Consider the following 23,774-nt stretch of genomic DNA (forward strand, 5'->3'; position numbering starts at 1 on the left):
TACAATTTTTATATTTTGTGTATATTATATTTGCTTTTCATTTGCGTTAAAACATCCGCCTGCCTGAGTTTTCCAATTAAATTAAATAATCTCCCACACACTATCCACAATTCCGTGCTTTCTATGTTAAACGGCAGCAGGAACTGCACTGGTTCGACTCCGATTGCCGTCCGCAGTGACCCAGACAAAGAGAGCGACTTCTGATTGGTGGAGCGAGGCGCTGGGATTTGTTCGCTCGGGTATCCAACCAGAATGAGTTACCGCAAAATACATCACCAATAACTATTCTTTCCGTCTCCGATCCCTCATTAGCATGGGGCGACGGGCTGCCTATTTAACCTGCGCTCTCAGATATTGTGGTTACTTCAGTGTTTGAAGGTGATCGAGAAAATGCCTGAACAGCAGAAACCAGCTTCCAAGAAGGGCGCAAAGAAAGCCTTGGCCAAACCAGCAGGCAAGGCCGGCAAGAAGCGCAGGAGGGTGAGGAAGGAGAGTTACTCCATCTACATCTACAAGGTGATGAAGCAGGTTCATCCCGACACCGGGATCTCCTCCAAGGCCATGAGCATCATGAACTCGTTCGTTAACGATATTTTCGAGCGCATCGCGGGCGAGGCTTCCCGCCTGGCCCATTACAACAAGAGGTCAACCATCAGTTCCCGGGAGATCCAGACCGCCGTGCGCCTGCTGCTACCCGGGGAGTTGGCCAAACACGCCGTGTCGGAAGGGACAAAGGCGGTGACCAAGTACACCAGCTCCAAGTAAAGCTTCACAGGGAACTGACCAGACAGACAGACAGAAAACCCAACGGCTCTTTTAAGAGCCACTCACAGTCTCACTGAAAGTGTTGTACCACAGTTTCCATAATAATTTCCGAGCGATTGATTATCCTGAAATTTCCGCTTCACGCGTTTATTCTCAGTTTGTGTTGATCCAAGTTTGCGGTTTCGATGCTGCATGTTCCTGGTGTCGCTGTTGAATTCCTGCCCCCTAAAGGGCCATGGAAACGTTTTATTCTCATCTGTTTTTAACGGTCATTAAATATGTTGACAATTAGGAGCGATTAATGTGGGCAAAATACAAGCGTTTTCACTGTTCAATTGCTACTGTGGGTGCGTTCTATGATCTGAACCCCCGCATGATGCTACTGCCCCCAACGCCATCACCACCCCAGATCAGTCAATTCACGGTGTTTTCCCGGAGGAACATTTACTGCTGAGAATCGTTTCCTTTCCCACATCTGTTACTTCTTGAAATAAATCGGGTAACTGTTCACAGCGATTCTCGGGATATGAATACACACGATGTAAATGTGTCGTGATTGAGTGATCACTGATGAGCAGAAATCACACCAACAATCAGATTCACAACAACGTTTTCAGACTCTGCACAGATGAAATTTTACGGCCTTTTCACATTTCGGCGATTGGAGAAACGGGCCGTTATTCTCCGCGTTCAACGAGCAGCCGCCTGTTCATTGGTTGCTCTCGGAATGGGGACCTCGCTCAGCCAATGACAATGAGCATTGAAGGTCCAATCATCAGGCTCCCTTTCCATTCCTCCAAAAGGTACAAAAAGGGCGACTGCGACCTTAGGTTTTTATTAACATTCAAGGAGTTGGTGGAACTGTAGAGATGAGTGGACGAGGGAAATCTGGCGGTAAAGCTCGGTCCAAGGCCAAGTCTCGCTCGTCCCGGGCCGGACTGCAATTCCCTGTGGGCCGTGTTCACAGGCTCCTGAGGAAGGGTAATTATGCTGAGCGGGTAGGCGCCGGAGCCCCGGTCTATCTGGCTGCTGTGCTCGAGTACCTGACGGCTGAAATCCTCGAGCTGGCCGGTAATGCGGCCCGGGATAACAAGAAGACCCGTATCATCCCCAGACACCTGCAGCTGGCCGTCCGCAACGACGAGGAGCTCAACAAGCTGCTGGGAGGGGTGACCATCGCTCAGGGCGGAGTGCTGCCCAATATCCAGGCCGTGCTGTTGCCCAAGAAAACCGGCGGAGCTAATAAGTGAAGCGGCACGAAGTGAACCTATTGACCCAAAGGCTCTTTTCAGAGCCACTCACAGTGTCTGGAAGGGCTGACCAGGCTGGGGAGAGCGGGGGTAACGAGTTATACGTAAAATTCTTCATATATTTGGGCAAGTTTCTTGGCCGAATTGAACAGAGAATGGTCGGGACCGAAACAGAATTAAGGTTTAAGCATTTTGACGTTAACTTGGCTGAACTACATTCTCCAGGTCAATTAAACCAGCAACAGGATAAATCCATACGAAAAACAAGTGGCTGGAAATGGGGACGGGTGTGCAGGATGTTGTCTGATTCAGGAACCACCCGACGGGAGGGACTGAGTAGCGGATTCCATGGCATTTTATCAATGGCAATCGGTGTTGATCTTGTTCGTAGGGCACGACCGAGGAAATTATAATACACCCTGACCAAGCTCACAATGTTGGGAGGAACGAGAATCATTGGGGCTTCTAAATGAATGCCCCAATCCGGCCAGGAGCGTAAATTGTGCTGAAGAGCCGTGACAATTGCACAGCTGTAACAGAAGCCTAGCAGACCCAGGAACAAATTCGGTCTACAACGGCACAACCCGTTGAACTGTCAAAATCATGGCTCTGAAAAGAGCCTTTTTGGTACTAGGTGCCGAGGCCGGGCTCAGGCGCGCTCCCCGCGGATGCGGCGGGCCAGCTGGATGTCTTTGGGCATGATGGTGACGCGCTTGGCGTGGATGGCGCACAGGTTGGTGTCCTCGAAGAGCCCCACCAGGTAAGCCTCGCTCGCCTCCTGCAGGGCCATGACGGCCGAGCTCTGGAAGCGCAGGTCCGTCTTGAAATCCTGAGCGATCTCCCGCACCAGGCGCTGGAAGGGCAGTTTGCGGATCAACAGCTCAGTGGATTTCTGGTAGCGCCGAATCTCTCTCAGAGCCACGGTGCCAGGTCGATAGCGATGAGGCTTCTTCACTCCGCCCGTGGCCGGAGCGCTCTTGCGCGCCGCTTTGGTGGCCAGCTGTTTGCGAGGAGCTTTCCCTCCGGTAGATTTGCGCGCTGTCTGTTTGGTCCGGGCCATTCCGTTTCAACAATACAATCAGAGACAGGAGGATTTGAATGATGAAACCGGCTCAGGCTCCCACTTATAAACAGTTGGTGAAGATCCGCCCCATCGCTCTGAATGGCTGGAGCAGAGATGGCAATCATCGTGTTCCAGGGCTGTGATTGGCTCCATCATCATATGACTAAGGAGCCGTTTCAGATCTGCAGCGCAAATGGTACATTGACCCTGATAGAGTTTGTGACTGAGAACCTGAGAGAGAGAGAAAAACACTGGCTGCAGTGCGATTGGCTGTAGTTTATTTTCAAATCACCCGCCAATTTTGGAGAATGGTTTGATGGAAACCGGTTCTCCCTGATTCTAACTCAGATCATTTTAAATATCGGTGAATTTTCTCATTCAACCAGTGTGTCTGAAAATGGGCTGCGGATGGACTGAACCGCTGCTGAAGCGGATGGAATTCAGCTCTGGCGGAAGCTGGAGAAAAGAGACTGTTCCCGGGAGGGAGATTCCAGACCGTTTTAATGACACCGCATTATCAAGAGTTGTGAGGGTCAGAGAGGGAAACCGGCTGTAGATCACCCTTCATTCTTTAAATCCACCATGAATGTCGACATTATCTCCTCTTTCCTCGTCAGCTAACTCCTGATTATTGTAGATGGATTCGAAATGCACAAATGAAGAGTTTCTAAAGCACAATTAATTACATTTTATTTTAAAATCTTTATTGGATATAATTAAAACATTAATACACATACATGGGCTGAAATATAAGTAGATAGTTTGTACTTTTCAAATAATACCTTCATTTATGTATAAATTGTTTGTACCCTTGTCAAACCCATTTTATAAAAGTACAACAGAACAAAAAGGAAAAAAAATCAATAAATTGAACGCCTTCCTCTCATCAAGGCAGTTGGTTCAGCCTAAACTTCCCGATTTTCCATGGATTTCTGAAACGAATGTTCCTGATTTATTTTCATTTCAAATTTTATCTATTACTTAAATTTGGACGAGAAAAAGTTCAAAAAAGAAAATTGCCCCTGAACTAGTTTACAAATCAATATTTTAATTCCCAGTGCTGGTTACTTACTCCCTGTGAGGCGGTGGGCGGCTCTTAGAAGAGCATTTGTTTTGTTGTGTGGAGAAAGGACGGAGTTCTTCAGCCGCCGAAGCCAAAGAGAGTGCGGCCCTGGCGTTTCAGAGCGTACACCACATCCATGGCGGTGACCGTTTTGCGCTTGGCGTGCTCGGTGTAGGTGACGGCATCCCTGATCACATTCTCCAGGAAAACCTTCAGCACCCCGCGGGTCTCCTCGTAGATCAGCCCCGAGATGCGCTTGACTCTGCCACGCCGAGCCAGGCGGCGGATGGCGGGTTTGGTGATGCCCTGGATGTTATCACAAAGAACTTTATGGTGCCGCTAGGCTCCGCCTTTGCCCAGACCTTTACCTCCTTTTCCTCTGCCAGACATGGTCCCACTCACTGAAGTTGCTGATCAATGACAGCCCCACTGCTGCCGACCCCTTTTATACACAGCGCCCCGACCTGGCTGAGGACGCGCAGTGAAGGGGAGGGGAGGAGACAGAGTCAGAGTGACAGACAGAGCAGAGAGCGGCCTCTCATCTTCCGCCCCGGCCCCGGAAATCGCTAATTTCCAAACGTTATTAGCAGAACAGAAACAGCGACCGCGAACAACACACACGGGGTTACATTTTTTCCGATTTTCTGAAATACGAAATCTTTAAATAAGCACCGTGATATTCCCGCTGAAGCTCTGCCCCTTCGTTAACATAGGAAGGAGTCAAGGGTACATTAGAATTAGGAGCAGGATACTGCTCGGCTTTCAATAAGAGACTTGATCTGGACTTGGACTCGGCACCATTTCCCGTAACACTTAATCCTCTCTTCAGCAATCTCTGACTCTTGGAAGCATTTAATGAGGTAGCTTCACTGGGCAGAGAATTCTGCGGATTCACTTCCCTCAGGGAGAAGGCATTTCCTCATCTCCATCTCAAATCTACTCCCTGGATCGTCACTACGTGCCTGCCAGATCCCATCTCCTTCCATTTCACCCCTGGAGCCTGTCTCCTGTCCCCACACCTCCCCTTCACGGTGAACAATCACCTTAACCCGGTTGATATGGGAAACCTCCCTGATTTGGATGCAGACACTTAGGTCCCCACCTCACTCTCTCCCCCAGAATCTGCCTGAAGGAATTGTTGATGAACAGAGACAGGGGCCGATCACATCCCCAGACCGACTGAGGCCGGTCCCAGACACCCCGTTCTTGGAGTTTTGTTTGGACACTGGTGCAGATAATGTGGTGGAGTTACCGGGGCTTGACGTGAATGATTCCCCACTGGAATGTGAACGCGGTGTTGGGACAGGAGTGATGTGACTGGGGAGCAGCTCTTCACTGAGGGATGTGGGTGGCTCTGAGAAGAGCCGTTGGGGTCAGGACTTTACACATTGAGCTTTTTATTTCACTTCTTGGCCGCTGCCTTGGGTTTAGATTTTGGCCGGGCTCTGGATTTTGCAACTTTTTTGGTTGCCTTCACCTTGGTGACTTTGGCCTTTGGTGGGCTCTTGAGCTTCTTCGTGGTCGCCTTCTTGGCCACTGGCTTCTTGGCCGCCGTCTTTTTAGCCGCTGGCTTCTTGGCGCCGTGTTTCTTGCTGGGAGATTTCTTGGCCGCGGGTTTCTTGGAGGAAGATTTCTTGGTGACTGGTCTTTTGGCCGAAGATTTCTTTGCCACCGACTTCCTGGACTTCGACGCCGTGGCCGCTGGTTTCTTCGCTTTCTTTGCCAATGTCACTGTCCTTTCTTTCTTCCCGGCCTTGAAGTGACCCGACAAGCCCGAGCCTTTGCATTGAACCAGGAGGCCGCTGTCCAATTTCCTCTTAATGCTCGTCTTGATGTGCGAGGCGGACTTGCGCACATCGACGCCGCCTGCGGACAGAGCCTTCTTTATGGCGAAGTAGGACATCCCCCCGCGCTCACGGCAATCCGCCACAATCTGGTCGATCTGATCGCCCAGCTTAGGACCGGCTGGTTTGGGCCGGGCAGCCGCCTTCTTCTTCTTGGGAGCCTTGGTCTGGGCGCCAGGAGTGACAGGAGGAGCCGCTGCGGTCTCGGTCATGTCGGCGACTCTGTACCAATTTTTTCCGAGCTTTCGACCTGAGTGAGAAATGAAGCGGGAGGCGGCGGCACAGAGCAACTTAAAGGCAGCGAGCGGACGGGGCGGAGACATCCTGCTGTCAGCTCCCGCCACCACCGCCTCTCTGTGTTTCTGTCCCCTCCAAAATTCTCCCATTCCTATTAACATCGGAAACCCCGGAGTCCCGGACTCACCCCCGACTGTCTCCGAGCACCGAATGTTTGTTGTAAAGGGATTTTGATCCGAATTCAATGAGACACTTCCCGTTTAAACCCGTTTCATTGCAGCACCGACCGCGTTCTCTCCCCCAATCACTGACATGTTTCCTGCTTTCCGACAGAAATATTAAAACCAACCAAAACTTTGTCGTTCATTCCCACTTCAGCACTGAGCTGGGGGTCGGCGCTATCCCGTGACAGGGAAATCTTGTCATCTTTCACAGGATGGGCCGGCAAATCCGGCACTAAGGTCGGATCCACAAACACAGTGACTCCAGTCAAAGACACCGCCCCTTGAACACAGTCTCTCTGACACAATGTTCCCCTTCGCACCTTCACAGCACAAATAGTAGACGGGAGCACAGTTCCCAGCATCGGTTTATCGTCTAGAGTGCGGATTCTCGGGAGTTCCTTGTGATTTATATTTTATTTAAAGTTAACACATATATAATAATTAATTAAAATAATCTATCACATTATTTAAAACTTAATTACATACATGTTAATTTATATAAAAGATAAGATTAAAAAATCTACAAAGAGAAAAAAACATCTGAATCCTGACTAATCCCTCCCCACTACCCCTACTAAAACAGCATCTAAATTATTAAAATATAAAATAAACATTATTACATATTTAATTGGATTGCTTCAGAAGATGATCAAAGTTAAAACAAATTTTTTTCCCTAAAAACACATTATTTATTTTTGAGGGTAGACTTCTCTGGTCTGGAGAATTCAAAGGACTTATTTATAATTTCAAACCTAATGTTCGAGCATATGGACTCCAAATCTGTAAAAATATAGAATATGTACCCATCAAATTATATGTATTTTTTTCTAATGTAATGTCGGGGACTCTGTACCAATTTTTTCCAAGCTCTGTTTGCCATCTTCCTAATGTCAATCAAACAGCTGATTTCAAAGCAAGAGCAATACATCTGGAAAATGTTGCATTTTGGGTATTTTCAAGATGGATGCCTCCACATGAGGTCTGGCATGTGTATGTTTGGCTTAGTTAATAAATCTAGTTGTTTGAAAAAGAACCCGTTTATTTATTGTAATAAAATAAACATCACATGGTACCAAGAGTGGACAAAACAGCCAAGAGTGGAAGAAACAGCCAAGTTCTGCTGTGCACAGGAGTGAAAGAAAAAAATAAGAAACACACAGAATGCATAGTAAGTCGATATCACCAGTGAAAATAGGGAGAGTTGAAAAACTCCTAATCCTTTAAAATGCATTGGAAATGATGACCATGACAGAAAGCTGTTTAATAAAGCTTTATGTTGTACCTGCAATCAATTAGAATTGATAGCAAACTCAGAATACAGAAGATTGCACTGATACTTACCATGGTGGGACCTCAAGTACTAGAGGTTTTCAAAACATTTATTTTTGCCGACAAAGACAATCACAGCAAATTCGAGACTGTTCACCAAAGAAAAATGAAACCTTAAAGATGTATGTGTTTCATTATGCATGCAGATGGAGGGAGAGAGTTTTGATACATTTTTAACAGACTAAAAGCAAGAACATGCAGTTGTGGATCGCTGCAAGATTCAATGATCCATGCTCGGAATTAATGATAAGAAAATGAGAGAGAGGTTCCTGCAAGACTCAAAACTTACCTTAGCTAGAGCTACGAAGATATGCCACACCAGTGAAATAGCTCTACAGCACAAGAAAAAAATTGGTGTTAGTGTAAAAGCCAATGAAAATAAAGGCATAGTCTTAGCCACAGTGTCTGGGCACATACGCACACAAAATGAAATTCAGGAACCAGTGAAAAGATGGAGAAGCGACATTCAATTGTAAACAATATGGCAGTAAACGTGCACCAAAGCAATGCCCATTTTATGGAAAAAGTGTAGCAAGTGCAAAGGGCAGAATCAGTATGCCAAGTAATGTTTTTCCAAAGGGAAATGGAACAGAAGTAGAAGAGTTCACCCTATACAATACACTGTAGCAAAGAAGTCACTGTACAAACTATAAAAGAAACAGCTCCCAGTGATACACTTTTCATGGGCATGGTGGTGCAGGAAATGAACAGTGTCGAGCAGGATAAATGGACTGTGTCATTGCATACAAGTGGAACAAATATTCCTTTCTATTTAGACACAGGGCAATTTGATCTGTGAGCGCGACATCAGGGGAATGAAGATAAACTAATACATCCATGTATATCCTGTACTGCTCAAAACATGCAATAGACAGAGCATCGAAACGATAGGTGCATGTAAACTCAAGGCGAAAGTTAAAGATGAAGAGCATCACCTCGGGTTTACAGTAGTCCCAGATGGACATTATTCATTGCTGGGTGACAAAGCATGTGAAAACTTTAACCTAGTCAAGAGGGTGTATCACATTAATAGTGACCATGTACTGAACAGCAAAGAGGAAATACCGGATCAATTTCCCAACATCTTCAAGGGCTTTGGAATTCTACCATTCACCTATAACATACAGTTAAAAGAGGATGCACAGTAGTACATGCCTCGAGGTGGGTTCCAGCACCCTAAAAGAAAAGTTCAAGCAGGAACTCAACCGAATGATGACACTAGGGCTCATGCCCAAACCCACAGAATGGGTGAATTCAATGATGTGTGTCAAAAAGACCAGTGACCTACACGTATGCATGGCCCGTAACGTGGTTCAGCTTTTACTTCCTGTAGATGCTGCGTGACCTGCTGAGATTCTCCAGCCCTTTGGTGAACTGCCCTCGATCCCAACATCTGCAGGTTTTCTTGTTTAACTCAAGGGGGACATTGCTTTGCATTTTCCTGAATGTTTTGTGAACGTTTCCTATGGTTGTTAAATTAATTGCGATCACTTTGTTTGACTTTAACTCCTCCTGGATCTAAACCAATTTTGGAATCACCACGTTCATGCAAACTCAGCAAGATATGGACAGAATGTTTGAAAGAGAAAAGAAAGCAGAGACTTGGACCTTTATGGACCATGAGAAATGTGTCAACAGAAGTGGGTTCCGTCTAAATGTGTGAGGAACTTAGGAAGTTTCTCAATGTCCATTCACCTGCTGCCTATGTGGGAAGGGATTCTCTCAGCAGGTCAGGAAATTAAAGACAATCTATGTTTCGGATTTGGGCCCTTTCTCAGGAATGTGGAAAAAAAGCCAGTTGCCCGATTAAACAAAGGGAGGGGCAGCAGCACAGGTGAACTGGTAAAAGGTCATAGGTGGATACAGGTGAGAGGGGAGAAGAGAAGTGACAGGGAGAGGACAGAGGGTTTCTCTCTGACAGGAGTTACTGGGCTGGCTGGTACGGATGGACTCTGTCTGACTTGCACCTTGGCAGACATCAAATAAAAATGGATGCGACAGGAACATTCAGGCCTCATTCTTGACTCCTCAGCACCTTCTGGTTCACATTATTTCCACACCCAACCACATGTAGCAGCCTGAATATCCTTTAAAATACTTCAACAAGTGCCTGTGCTACTGTAATACTATAATTTTGTTGACGGTTGACCTGAAGTTGCATCCAAAACAAATACACACATAGCTTTTAATCAGGGCCAGATTAAGGAATTGCGGGGCCTGTAGCAGATATTTTAAAGAGGCCCTAAATTGTGCTGGCTGGTGCATGCATGTTGCAAAATTGCCAGCTAGAGCATGTGCAATGTGGGGGGAAGTGTGACTGTGCTGTGAGGGGGCACTTCTTCACACAGTGCTGGGAGTGTGGGTCGAGGTGCCAGCTGAAATGGTGAATGCAGGCTCCATTTTAACTTTGAGAAGAATTTGAACAAGTACATGGATGGAAGAGGTATGGAAGGAAATGGACTGGGTACAGGTCAGTGGGACTAGGCAGAAAAATAGTTTGGCACAGACAAAAAGGGCCAAAGGGCCTGTTTCTGTACAGTAATCTTCTATGATTCTAAAAGGGGTTAATGGAGATTGGAAGTCGAGGTTCATGCCATCTGGTTGGAGACTGGGGAGAATGGATATAAGGTGTCCCTCCAGTTTGCAGTGGTGTTGACGATTGAAGTCCAAATTGTTGTTCTGATGGGGGTTTTCCCCTGCAGCTCCAGCTCTCCATGCATTTGTATAATCCCCAGTCAGCCTGCTGCATCTGTTCATTGGATTTTTCATCTAAACTGCATCAGATCTCCTGGGTCACTTCCTCTTTGTACTTGCTGGGATGGCCTGTATGGACGGATCCTGTCTGACCTGTACCTTGATGGACATTTAATAAAAATGGCTCTGATGGGAAGATTCTGCCCTCTTTCTTAACTTCTGAAGCACCTTCTGGACGACATTATCATCATGTACCTGTTGGAAACTCATTGATCAGTGCCTTTGCTAATGTAATGCTATTTATTTGATGACCTATAGATGGCCCCCCTGTGATTTTTGCCCCGTTATTATGTCTAATCTCTACCCAGATCAATTCAACATTCTGCTCAATGGACACTAAATCATCTCTCACTATCACCCTGTTCTCATCCTGAATCAAGAGTGCTACCCCACCTCCCATAACTTCCTGCCTATCCTTTCAAATAATAATAATAATAATAATAATAATAATAATAACAATTACAGCACGGAAACAGGCCATTAGGCCCTTCTAGTCCGCACCGAACCAAACACCCCTTTCTAATCCCACCTCCCTGCACAATGCCCATAACCCTCCATCTTCCTCTCATCCATATACCTGTCCAACCTTTTCTTAAATAATACAACTGACTCCGCCGCCACTATTTCTCCCGGAAGATCATTCCACACAGCTACCACTCTCTGAGTAAAGAAGTTCCCCCTCATGTTACCTCTAAACCTCTGCCCCTTAATTCTTAACTCATGTCCTCTTGTTTTAATCTTTCCTCCTCTTAACGGAAATAGTCTATCCACATCCACTCTGTCTATCCCTTTCATAATCTTAAATACTTCTATCAAATCCCCTCTCAACCTTCTACGCTCCAAGGAATAAAGACCCAATCTGTCCAATCTCTCCCCATACTCCAGATGCTTAAACCCAGGCAACATTCTGGTAAACCTTCTCTGCACTCTCTCCACTCTGTTTATATCCTTCCTATAATTAGGCGACCAGAACTGCACACAGAACTCCAAATTAGGCCGCACCAACGTCTTATACAATCTCAACATCACCTCCCAACTCCTATATTCCATGCAATGATTGATAAAGGCCAGCATACTAAAAGCCTTCTTCACCACCCTATTCACGTGAGTTTCTACCTTCAGGGAACGATGTACCGTCACTCCTAAATCTTTCTGCTCTTCTGTATTCCTCAATGCTCTCCCATTTACCACATATGTCCTATTCTGATTCTTCTTACCAAAATGAAGCACCTCACACTTATCAGCATTAAATTCCATCTGCCATTTTTCAGCCCACTTTTCTAAGCAGCCCAAATCCCTCTGCAATCCTAGAAAACCTTCTTCATTATCCACTATTCCACCTATCTTAGTATCGTCTGCATATTTACTAATCCAATTCACCACCCCATCATCTAGATCATTAATGTATATAACGAACAACAATGGGCCCAATTACCTAAGATCCCAGGATATTTAATTCCCAATTATCTTCAACATGCAACCATATGTATGTAATAGCTATAAACTCACACCCCTTTGGACTGATTACTAGTATTAACCTTTTCTGCAATGCTCTTGCCATTCAGATAAATTATGGTCACACTTGTGACTGTTTTTAATGTGAATTTTTGTCTATTGGATTGATTTTTTTCTGTCTCCACTTTGATTTTCCCCTTTTCTACCTTTTGCTTCTGTCTCTATTTTACTTCCTTCTGTCATCCTGTAGATAATATCATTCACCTGCCATAGTCATCTCACCCTCCACAACACCACTGGCAAAAAAAATCTCCCAGGACATTGATCGCAGTCTTTTCCAAGTGTAGAACATCCAGACATTGTGATGGCATGGTCGGACACATGGGGGATGAAACATGGAGGTGAATGCAGAGAGGTACAGTCTGAAGAGCCCTGAGAGGGGTTGATGGAATGTATCTGTGCTTGTAATGATAGATGGCTACCACCAGCAGGAGTTAGTCAGAGTGTGCAACATCTGGAGAATATTGCATTTTAGGAATACAGTTGCATCTTGGGTATTTTCAAGATGGATGCTTCCACATGAGATCTGACAAGTGTATGTTTGGCTTAGTTAATAAATCTAGTTGTTTTAAAAAGAACCCAAGTTTCTTTATTGTAATAAAATAAACATCACATGGTACCAAGCGTGGACAAAAATAATAAGAGTGGAAGAAACAGCCAAGTATTGCTTTGCATAGGAGTGAAAGAAAACAAAAGAAACACACAGTGTGCATAGTAACAGTCAATATCTCCAGTGAAAATATGGAGAATTGAAAGATCCTAATCCTGTGAAATGAGTTGGAAATGGTGACCATGATAGGAAGATGTTTAAATAAAGCTTTATCATGTACCTGCAAGCAATTGGAATCGATAGCAAACTCAGAATTTGGAAGATTGCATTGGCTTCTTAACGTGGCGGGACCTCAAGTACTAGAGGTTTTCAAACCATTTATTTTTGCCGACACAGACAATCATAGCAAATTCAAGACTGTTCACCAAAGAAAAATTAAACCTTCAAGATGTATGTGTTTCACTTATGCACGCAGATGCAGGGAGAGAGTTTTGATACTTTTTTAACAGACTAAAAGCAAGAACATGCAGTTGTGGATCGCTGCAAGATTCAATGATCCTTGCTCAGAATTAATGATAAGAAAATGAGAGAGAGGTTCCTGCAAGACTCAAAACTTACCTTAGCTGGAGCTACGAAGATATGCCACACCAGTGAAATAACTCTACAGCACAAGAAAAAATTTGGTGTTAGTGTAAAAGCCAATGAAAATAAAGGCATAGTCATTACCAGAGTCTGGGCACAGACACACACAAAATAAGATACAGGAACCAGTAAAAAGATGGAGAGACATTCAGTTGGACACAATGTGGCAGTAAACATGCACCAAAGCAATGCCCAGTTTATGGAAAAAGTGTAGCAAGTGCAAAGGGCAGAATCAGTATGCCAAGTAATGTTTTTCCAAAGGGAAATGGAACAGAAGTAAAAGAGTTCACCCTATACAATACATTGTAGCAAAGAAGTCACTGTACACACTATAAAAGAAACAGCTCCCAGTGATACACTTTTCATGGGCATGGTGGTGCAGGAAGTGAACAGTGTCGAGCAGGATAAATGGAGTGTGTCATTGCATACAAATGGAGCAAATATTCCTTTCTATGTAGACACAAAGGCAAAGGTCAATTTGATCTGTGAGTGCGACATCAGGGGAATGAAGATAAACTAATACATCCATGTATATCCTGTACTGCTCAAAACGTGCAATAGACAGAGCATCGACACGATAGGTGCATGTAAACTCAAGGTGAAAGTTGAAGATGAAGAGCATCACCTCGGGTTTATAGTAGTCCCAGATGGACATTATTCACTGCTGGGTGACAAAGCATGTGAAAACTTTAACCTAATCAAGAGGGTGTATCGCATTAATAGTGACCATGTACTAAACAGCAAAGAGGAAATACTGGATCAATTTCCCAACATCTTCAAGGGCTTTGGAATTCTACCATTCACCTATAACATACAGTTAAAAGAGGATGCACAGTAGTACATGCCTCGAGGTGGGTTCCAGCACCCTAAAAGAAAAGTTCAAGCAGGAACTCAACCGAATGATGACACTAGGGCTCATGCACAAACCATCAGAGTGGGTGAATTCAATGATGTGTGTCAAAAAGATCAGTGACCTACATGTGTGCATGGACACAAGAGACTTGAATGTCAATATAAAGAGGGAACATTATCAAATCCCAACCAGGGATGAAATTACAAGTGAGATGGCCAGTGCAAAGTTTTTCACTAAAATGGATGCATCCCAGGGCTTCTGGCAAATAAAACTGCATGATGATGGCACAAACTACTGTACATTGAATAGACCATTTGGCCAATACTTCTGTCTGAGGATGCCTTTTGGAATTTCCTCAGCTCCAGACGTGTTCCACAGGACAATTGATCACATCATCGAAGGCATAAATGGGGTATGTGTGTACATGGATGACATGATCCTATGGGGATCCACTCAAAAACAACACTACAAAAGGCTCATCAAAGTGTTACAACACTGTAATGGAGGATTAAAACCATGTGCCCAGATGCTTTTTTGCTTATGTGGAACTGACGACACTGGGGCCACACTCAGGTCACCTTAGTGTCAGAACTAGCAGATGTAATTAAACTCAGCCATGGGAATTTATCTGAAGATACACCTTTTTTTTTCCTTCGAAACTTTATTTATTAATTTTAACATATAAAGAAAGTAAGTAATACACGTACAAAAAAAATACAAAATAAAGTAATACAAGTATAATATAACATAGTTAATACAATACCAATCTCGGCATCTCCCCCTATCGACTAAAAACTAAGACTAAGAAAAAAAAAACTATTTTTAAACCCTAAACCCCCCCTCCCCACCCCCACGATAAAGAGTGAAGAACTAATACTATTAGTATAATAATAATAAAAAATAAAAATATATATCTTAAAAAAAAGATCAATATATATATAAAAACAAACAAAAAAAACAAAACAAAACAAAAAAAGGTATTAATTAAGTATTAATTATTAATCCAAAAATTTTTATTATATAAAAATATATATTAAAAAAACAAAAACAAAAAGAACTTAAATGAAAATAATTAATTCAAACTTATTTAAATTGTATATAATCAATAAATGGGGTCCACTTTAACTCATAAAAAGACATCTTATCTTGTATAGAAAATGATATTTTTTCCATAACCAAACAAAACTTCATCTCTGAATACCACTTATCTAAAGACAATACATTTCTATTCTTCCAAGTAATCGCTATACATTTCTTGGCCACTGCCAGCGCTAAATAAATAAAAGAGATCTGGTAATTATCTAATTCTAAATCAATCAACGGTTGCATATTCCCTAATAAAAATATATCAGGATGTAATACAATATGAAGATTATATAAATTATTAAATACAGATTGAATACCTTTCCAAAATTGTTGTAACCGATCACACAACCAAACAGCATGTAAGAAAGTACCAGAAACCTGATCACAACGAAAACAAAGATCTGACTTACTGAAACCAAATTTTTTAAATTTTTCACTAAAATGGATGCATCCCAGGGCTTCTGGCAAATAAAACTGCATGATGATGGTACAAACTACTGTACATTTAATAGTAACCTAATTAATTAAAACTATAATTAATCATCGCCAATCTAGCATTAATCAATTTTCGAACACTATTACGGCAAATTTCAGACCAATCTTCTTCAGTTATTGTTAAATTTAAATCTTTTTCCCATTTCATTTTATCTTTATCCCAATCTATTTTACTTTCACTTTCCAACAAAATACGATACAAACCTGATATATAACCCTTTTTTTGGAAATGAGAACATGTATTTCTCAAAATCAGTTTCAGACAGTAAATTCATTTGACGACCGCATACCTGTTTTACAAAAGATCTTAACTGATAATACACAAATATAGAATGACCACTTATATCAAATCTCTTTTGCAATTCTACAAAAGAACAAAAATTATCTTCTAGAAAACAGTCAGATAAATTATGTATTCCTTTCTCCTCCCATTGTTTCAAAATAGTATTAGATACTGTGAAAGGAACAAGTTGATTATTATATAATGGTAATCTTCCCAACCACTTATTTTTTAATCCCATTTTGTGTAATTTACTTGTCTATAAGTTCATTAAATGTTTCAATATTGGTACATCATAAGTTCGTAACAAATTTTTATTCCATCGAAATAAAAATTCATTCAAATATTTTTCAGAAATAACTGCCAATTCTATCGGTGCCCAACTAGGCGTATCTTGTGTGGCCATTAATGCGCTAAGAAATCTAAATTGAGCTGCTTCATAATAAAATTGAAAATTAGGTAGCCGTAACCCTCCAAATTGAAAATCCCACATCAATTTTTTCAACGCCACCCTAGGAAATTTTCCTTTCCACATAAAATCCCTAATTACTTTATATAGATCCTTAAAAAATCTTTTTTGTAAACAATAGGGAATTGATTTAAATAAATATTGTATACGAGGAAAAATATTCATTTTTATCGTATTAATTCTTCCTAATAAACCCAAAGGTAAATCTTTCCATTTAACTAAATCTGCCTTAATCTTCTTCGTTAAAGGAAGATAATTAAGTGAATAAAAATTTTGGTAGTCAGTATTAACATTAATTCCCAAATATTTAATTTGTTTCGTCCACTTCAAATTCATAATATTTCTAAACATTGAATAATCATCTTTACTAATTGATAAAATTTCACTTTTAGTCCAATTAACCTTATAACCAGATAATTGACCATAAATCTCTAAGGAATCTTGAAGTGCTGGCAGAGAAACATCGGGATCCACCAAATACAGCAAAACATCATCCGCAAATAAATTTATTTTATAAACTTCATTCAAGACTCTCATACCTTTGATACTATTATTCTGATGTATTAATTGTGCTAAAGGTTCAATAACGAAAGCAAACAAGGCAGGTGATAATGGACATCCTTGTCTAGTAGATCTTGTTAAATTAAAGGATTCTGAAAGCAAACCATTAGTAACAGCTCTAGCTTTCGGACCATTATACAAAGCCCTAATCATACCAATAAATGAGAGACCAAATGAAAACTTTTCAAGTACTTTAAATAAAAACTTACATTCTACTCTATCGAATGCCTTTTCTGCATCCAATGAAACCACCATTGGATAATTCTTCTGAGATTTAGATCTATTTATCAAAGTAATTAATCGTAGAATATTATCCGAAGCATACCTATTTTTTATAAAACCTGTGTGGCAAGATGGCGTAAGGATCAGACGTGCCTTCCAGTCCTCTCCTGACTCTATCTTATTGTTTTGTCTAGAAATGCCTGTTAAAATTCTTTAAAAGTTTAGATAATTTCAGTGCTGTTAATTTAACTTCGGATGGTACAATTGGTGAGAAAGAGCAAAAAAACAACAACAACAGATCATCAAAAAACTACATTTTCCAAAAGTTCAAGTTTTGGAGCCTACCTACAGAAAAAACATCGGGTCTCAGCCTGAAATGGATCCCAGGAGAGAGGTACAGCTTTCGGATCTAGAGTTTAATGTTACATCGGTAGAGTCCCCTAAAGAGGGCGCCAAACAGTCTTTAGAACAAAGAGTTACTCAGGTTCGCACAAGTGCAGTAGCATCTGACGGCAATGTTATGAATGAACCACGTGTAGTAACATCAGTTGAAGTACCGGCTGGGGAAAGGCATTTGTCAACTGTAGCGGTGGCACTGCAAACTGCACCTTTTGAGATAAAAGAACCTATACAACTTGATAACCGGGAGAAATTAATACATTATGGACTGGGGAAAATCCCGGCCAGCGTCCTCCAGTCACTGCTGGAAAGGCTGTGGCTGGGGTTTCCACATGCAGTTATACTACAAGGAAGGCAACTAGAATGAAGGAAGCAACAGAAGACCCTTTGGTTATGCAGAAGAAGCAGGAATCTGTTGAGCCAGAATTTCTTCCAATTGAAAAGATTCTTGTGAATCTTGAATCTAAATTATCTTATACAATGCAGGGATTATCTAAGATTATGACTGAACTTGGTACTAGGTTCAATACTCTGATGGAAATAAATTCTCAACAGATGGCTGAGTTTGGAGCTTTTAAGCTTGAAGTGAGAGATAAATTTAATTCGTGTGAAGAAGATATAGACAAAATACGAGATCAAGTTTCAGATGTGACCAAAATGGTCGAAGACTTACAAATTCAAAATAAAAATTTGGTGAAAAAGATTGATTATTTGGAAAACCAATCCAGACAGAACAATTTAAAGATTATTGGTTTGCCGGAAGGAATGGAGGGACCAGACCCAAGAAAATTTTTTACTGAATGGATTCCGCAGGTGCTGGGTCAAGAACATTTCCCGGAAAGTATAATACTGGAACGTGCTCAGGTCAAAGTCCAAGACCTGTTTTGGTTCGTTGCTTGAATTATTACGACAGAGAAATAATTTTACGAGTGGCTATTAGAAATGCACAACAGAGAAAATCACCCTTGATGATTCAAAATAATCAAGTTTTCTTCTATGCGGATTTGAGTCAAGAAGTTATGTTCCAATGACGGGAATTCAACCCTGCTAAAGAGTTGTTGTGGAAGAAAGGTTATAAGGCAACCTTTAGATATCCAGCTGTTTTGAAGGTTTTTCAAGATGGTTACCAACCAAAGTTCTTTGATTCTCCAAAGGAAGCTATAGCATTTGCTCAAGAGCTACCAATCACTCAGTTTCAACAGAGACATAGTCCGCCGCGATCTCCAAGGAGACAAGAGATGAAAGAAAAGAGCTGTGCTCCAAGAAGGAATGGTCGTAACGGTGACGCGGCTGTTGGAGCTGATTAAAAGAAAAGTTGTTCTTTTTTTTTCTAATGCTTTGTTTTAAAAAAAAAGGGATATTAAATCATGATGATGTTAGTTTAAGATGAAGTGAGAGTTGGGGGAGAGAACTGGTAGGCACTATTTTCTGAAAGTCATCTGCTACGTGTGAGTTATCTCACACCCATTTTTTTTGGGAGTTACCGCATTGCGTGGTTTAGACGGGAAGGGGTATTTTTAACCTCCTACCCATTTTTTTCTTTTTTTTTCTATTATTAGATTAAAGAGTGAAGGGGGGGTTTTTGTTTATAAAAAAAAATTTAAAAAAAATTTTTTTCTCTCTTTTCCTTTTTTTCTCTTCTTTCTTTTTTTTATTGTATTAAGAGAGGGTAAGGGGGTAAGAGTTTGGGTTTTTTTTCCTAATTGTTGTAAGACATGTCGAAATTTAAATTTGCTTCTCTTAATGTTCAGGGTTTGAATAATCCTATAAAGCGTAAGAAAGTACTTGCTTATTTAAAAAAAATTAAAGTAGATGTGGCCTTTTTACAGGAAACTCATTTGACAGATAAAGAACACTTGAAACTTAAGCGGGGCTGGGTTGGACAAGTCTTCTATTCTTCATTTAATTCAAAAGCAAAAGGAGTTGCGGTTTTGCTACATAAGAATTTACCGTTTCAATTGCAAGATGAGGAGAAAAATGGAGGAAGGCTACTTAAGTTGAATTGTATGATTTCTAATGAAGCCTGGACTTTGATTGATGTTTATGTTCCAAATGTTGAAGATACTGCTTTTATTACAGAAATATCTTTATTATTGGGACAAGCTAATTCCAATGTGATGATTGGGGGGATTTAAATATGGTATAGAACTGTTATTGGATAAGTATCCAAAGGTAATTAATAAATCTAAGATGGTGATACATATGGCTAATATGATGAAAGATTTGAATTTAGTTGCTATTTGGTGTAGATTTAACCCTACACAGAAAGACTTTTCTTTTTATTCTTCTCGACATAATTCTTTCTCAAGACTTGATTATTTTTTAATTTCGGCACATTTACAGGATAAGGTTATATCTGTGGATTATAAGGCGAGGTTAGTTTCGGATCATTCATTGTTATTATTGGAATATCAAAGTTCTCAAGTTACACAACATACTTTAAGATGGAGATTTAATGCTATGTTATTACAAAAGCCAGAATTTATTGTTTATTTGAGAAAACAAATTGAGGATTTCATTGCTAATAATGTTCACTTTGTTTCTGATCAGTTTGTTTTGTGGGACACAATGAAAGCTTTTTTACGAGGTCAAATTATCAGTTATGCATCTAAACTGAAGAAAGAGAGAGTTAGAGAAATTGAGGATTTGGAGAAGAAAATAACAATCTGTGAAAAAGAATTTCAAAAGAAAGTTACTGAATTCCAAAAGATCCAAATAACTAATTTAAAGTTGAAGTATAATAAGTTACAGTTATATCGATTTGAATGTTTGTTGAATCATTCAAAAAATAAATTTTATGAATGGGGTGAGAAAGCTCATAAAGTATTAGCTTGGCAGTTAAAAAAAGAACAGTTATCTAGGATTATACCAGCTATTAGAAATAAATCGGGTATTACTTTTAGTCAAAAAGAAATTAATGATGAATTTTGTAATTTTTACAAAAAACTTTATTTGACTGAATGTAAAGAGATAAAAGAAGATGCAATAGACTCTTTTTTGAAAAATATTAATTTACCACAGTTATCTCAAGAAGATAGACAAGAGTTAGATAAACCTTTTACAGATAGTGAAATTGAAATGGCTATAAAAGATATGCCAAATGGAAAAGCGCCTGGTGGAGATGGCTTTTCTATTGAGTTTTATAAGACTTTTTATGTTGATATATCTTCTTTATTTAAGATGTAATACAACAATTTTATGATACTTTTCAATTACCTGAGTCTTGTTCTAATGCTATAATTACAGTTATACCAAAAAAAGATAAAGATCCTTTACAGGTAGCTTCTTATCGTCCTATATCTTTGTTAAATGTAGATTATAAAATAGTGGCTAAAGTTATGGCTAATAGGTTGGCTCAGTATTTACCGAAGATACACCTTGAAATGGAATTCCACTGTGAGGCCCAGGGAAAGCAGTTGTCAAATACGACACTCTGAAATTGACAAATTAGTGACAACCTGTCTTGCTCGAGAAGTTTTAATAAGTCTTTGCATCTACGAGATAAACCAAGAAATCATAGCATCCTGGTTCCATAATAATTAATCTTCTAAATTGTAGAATGGTATGTTCAGTTTTGATTTTGACTGACAAATGTTAGAAGGAGTAGGCGCATGATTAATTGTTTTTGGGGTATATAAGCCTGTGGTCCTGCTGCTAAAATTTAGACTCTCCAAGGGGTGGGAACACCGCTTCTCAAGAAGGAAGAACAGCCAGAGTCCGAGCAACGTCCCAGTCGGGGGAGGTGAAGAAGCTGCTACCGGCACCCCGGCAACCTACTACAAGTGTGCTGTCATTGCCTCGCTTTGGCAGTTGGGAGCAGTCCAGGCGTTGTTAAGTATGATTAGTGAGGGCTTGCATATTGTAGTTTGAAATCTGCTTAAGATTTTGTAATAAAGATTTGTGTAAACTGAAGTGCTCTTGGTGTGTGTCTCTGTTTTCTTTCAGTCGCTCAAAAGCTCATCAAAGTGCTACAACACATCCAGAAGTATAAGTTAAACAGGGAAGAATGTCAGTTTGGTGCGAAGGAAATCATCTGTCTGGGAGACAAACTGTCAGAGGCAGGTGTAGAGCCAGACATGAGCAAAGTGAAAGCAATTCTAGAAATGCATGGACCCACTGTCAAAAAAGGCATATTGAGAGTGCTGGGAATGATCAATTTCATTGGTAAATTCAATTAAAATCTGTCTTTCAAAACAATGTTCCTATGGACTACAGCCATCAATGCATGGTTGGCTGGTGCAATATAATCTTTGCGCAAGCTGTACCTGATGCCACAAAAATTGAACAGTTCTAAACCTGAACCATCAGACCAATGTTTTAGATGTGGCATTGCAACAGGGATTTTGTGCACACAACTAGATCTTTATGTATTTCAGCCGGGGAAAGGTACCCTTTGTTGTGAGTGTCTTGGTCATTGTAAGTATAATTAGTTTAGCGTTAGGTGTTTAATGTCAGGGGGGAATGAGTGGTGTGGAAGGGAATAAAAACAAAACAGTCAAACTCAATGATAGGACTATAAGGAATTAACAGATATGAAATGTAATTAATGTGGATATTGTTGATTATGATATTGATGATATTGATAAATGTTGGAGTTTGTGTGGAAAAATTACAAATAAAATATTCAAAATGTCCCCAATGTACCTGAGGAAGTTGTGAGAAATGAGTAAAGCTAATATGAAAATATAAAAGACGAAGAAAGCTAGTATGGATATATGTGTAATGAATAAAGCCAGTATGAATAGGATAAGGATAGATAATAGAATGTAGGAAGTAAAGTTAGTCTGAATAAGATAAGGGTCTTCTAGCCTATTAGACAAGAATCAGCAAGTTCCACATATGTAATTAGTAAGCCTTAGACAGAATTAGCAAGTTCTGCATATAAGAGTTAGTAAGCCCTGAGGGGTGAGAAGGTGTGAATAAGGACAAAAGGCAGGTTTGTCAATAAGGACAATAAGGACAATGACATGATGGGACATAGACAGGATACCCCCTGGTCCTCCAAGTTCACAGAAACAGCACTTAGCAGACAGGATTGCCTAATGCCAAACTCATCCAGGAGGCAGAAGAATGTAAGGGGGAGGGTACTTCTATACTGAAATAAACTGTATAAAAGTTGGGTGAGCTCCAGTGTGTGTGTGTATTCCCAGGGTAAGGGGAAGCACCCAACTTTGCATTGTTGTATAATAAATGTTCTTTGTTCTCAATTTTTGTCTTGAGCAATTTCTGTGAAGGTACTTCTGTTTCTCATAACTTATTTCAAGTGGAACATTAGACAGCCAGTCCTCTTCCCTTGCATAAACCACAAGGGCTTTGACCAGGTTGAACTAAGCAGTCACAACCCATCTTCCAAATGGGGTTTTACTACAAGCTTTCCATCTTGTCCTGTTCCAGTCCAGCTCCTGCTGCTGACTGTCACACTGCGGAACTAAATGCTGTCACTCTCTCTCTCTCTCTCTCTCAGAGAAAAAGTGTGTGTTTTTCTCTCTGCTTGCAAAACCACATGACCCTGTTAGCAAGTTCCACTCCAGACAGCTTGTGGCTCCAATGAGTCCTTTCATCTGTTGCCTTTTTTGTAAATAACAATCTATTATTAACACTCTCCAAAGCTTTTGCAAAGGCTATTGAAGCCAGACTGTCTTGCATGAGCAGAGCTTCAGTACTTTAAATACGACCTGTTTTAAAGAATGTGACCTACACTAAAAAACCTGCCCCAATTTATCTCCCAAAACATATCTATAATCTGGCACAAAGTACACCACCAAATTGGGGAAACCGCACCATGTATTCTATCTTGACACTCTCAGACCAGACAGCATTAATGACTTCCTTGAACCATCTCCCCTGGTCATTCTCTATCCTAATCCCTCCATCTCCTTTCCTCCCACTCCACTTGCGTGTTGCCAAATGCAGTCTTCGGAAGGGTCCTGACCCATCTTGCGCCAATTGAATGGGGCGACGATTCAGCCCGTCTAACCACGCAATCACTTGGCCCCCCCAAATTGCTGACACCCTTTGAGCAAGTCACAGTACTGCTCTGTCTGAGTAGAAGCCCATTGACAGCATTCAGCTTATCTCTGATGTTGCAGTATGGCTGGCATTCACCTCTAGCCCATTCTTCAATCAGATCCTTAACGAGCTTCTGTAGAACTGTGTTCTTTTCTGTTTCATCT

The 23,774-nt window shown here is 41.0% G+C and overlaps 4 protein-coding genes and 1 pseudogene across 4 annotated transcripts in view; 2 read left to right on the plus strand and 3 right to left on the minus strand.

Moving 5' to 3' along the window:
• Positions 1-305: 305 nt before the first annotated feature.
• On the plus strand, positions 306-766 carry LOC138764727 (histone H2B 1/2-like). The gene has a single exon (XM_069940980.1). It carries the CDS (start codon positions 391-393, stop codon positions 763-765), a length of 375 nt encoding a protein of 124 aa, XP_069797081.1. The 5' UTR covers positions 306-390; the 3' UTR covers position 766.
• Positions 767-1,610: 844 nt separating this feature from the next.
• The window catches only part of LOC138764736 (histone H2AX-like), a 51,215-nt gene continuing 29,051 nt past the window's right edge, over positions 1,611-23,774 (plus strand). The window contains exon 1 of the mRNA XM_069940987.1: positions 1,611-2,011. Within this exon, the coding sequence (XP_069797088.1) occupies positions 1,635-2,011 (377 nt within the window). The 5' untranslated portion in view covers positions 1,611-1,634. The remainder of the gene's footprint in view (positions 2,012-23,774) is intronic.
• Positions 2,622-3,096, minus strand: LOC138764719 (histone H3). The gene has a single exon (XM_069940973.1). It carries the CDS (start codon positions 3,073-3,075, stop codon positions 2,665-2,667), a length of 411 nt encoding a protein of 136 aa, XP_069797074.1. The 5' UTR covers positions 3,076-3,096; the 3' UTR covers positions 2,622-2,664.
• Positions 3,808-4,539, minus strand: LOC138764734 (histone H4-like; annotated as a pseudogene).
• LOC138764711 (histone H1-like) lies at positions 4,817-6,398 on the minus strand. Its single transcript, XM_069940964.1, has one exon. The coding sequence runs from the start codon at positions 6,381-6,383 to the stop codon at positions 5,544-5,546; it is 840 nt and encodes a 279-aa protein (XP_069797065.1). The 5' UTR covers positions 6,384-6,398; the 3' UTR covers positions 4,817-5,543.

The sequence above is a fragment of the Narcine bancroftii genome, chromosome 5 (genome assembly GCF_036971445.1).
Source record: "Narcine bancroftii isolate sNarBan1 chromosome 5, sNarBan1.hap1, whole genome shotgun sequence".
Classification (NCBI taxonomy): domain Eukaryota; kingdom Metazoa; phylum Chordata; class Chondrichthyes; order Torpediniformes; family Narcinidae; genus Narcine; species Narcine bancroftii.

Bases quoted from the DNA above. Each gene is read 5' to 3' on its own strand.
- LOC138764727 (XM_069940980.1), top strand. From the start codon at position 391: ATGCCTGAACAGCAGAAACCAGCTTCCAAGAAGGGCGCAAAGAAAGCC.
- LOC138764719 (XM_069940973.1), bottom strand. From the start codon at position 3,075: ATGGCCCGGACCAAACAGACAGCGCGCAAATCTACCGGAGGGAAAGCT.
- LOC138764711 (XM_069940964.1), bottom strand. From the start codon at position 6,383: ATGTTAATAGGAATGGGAGAATTTTGGAGGGGACAGAAACACAGAGAG.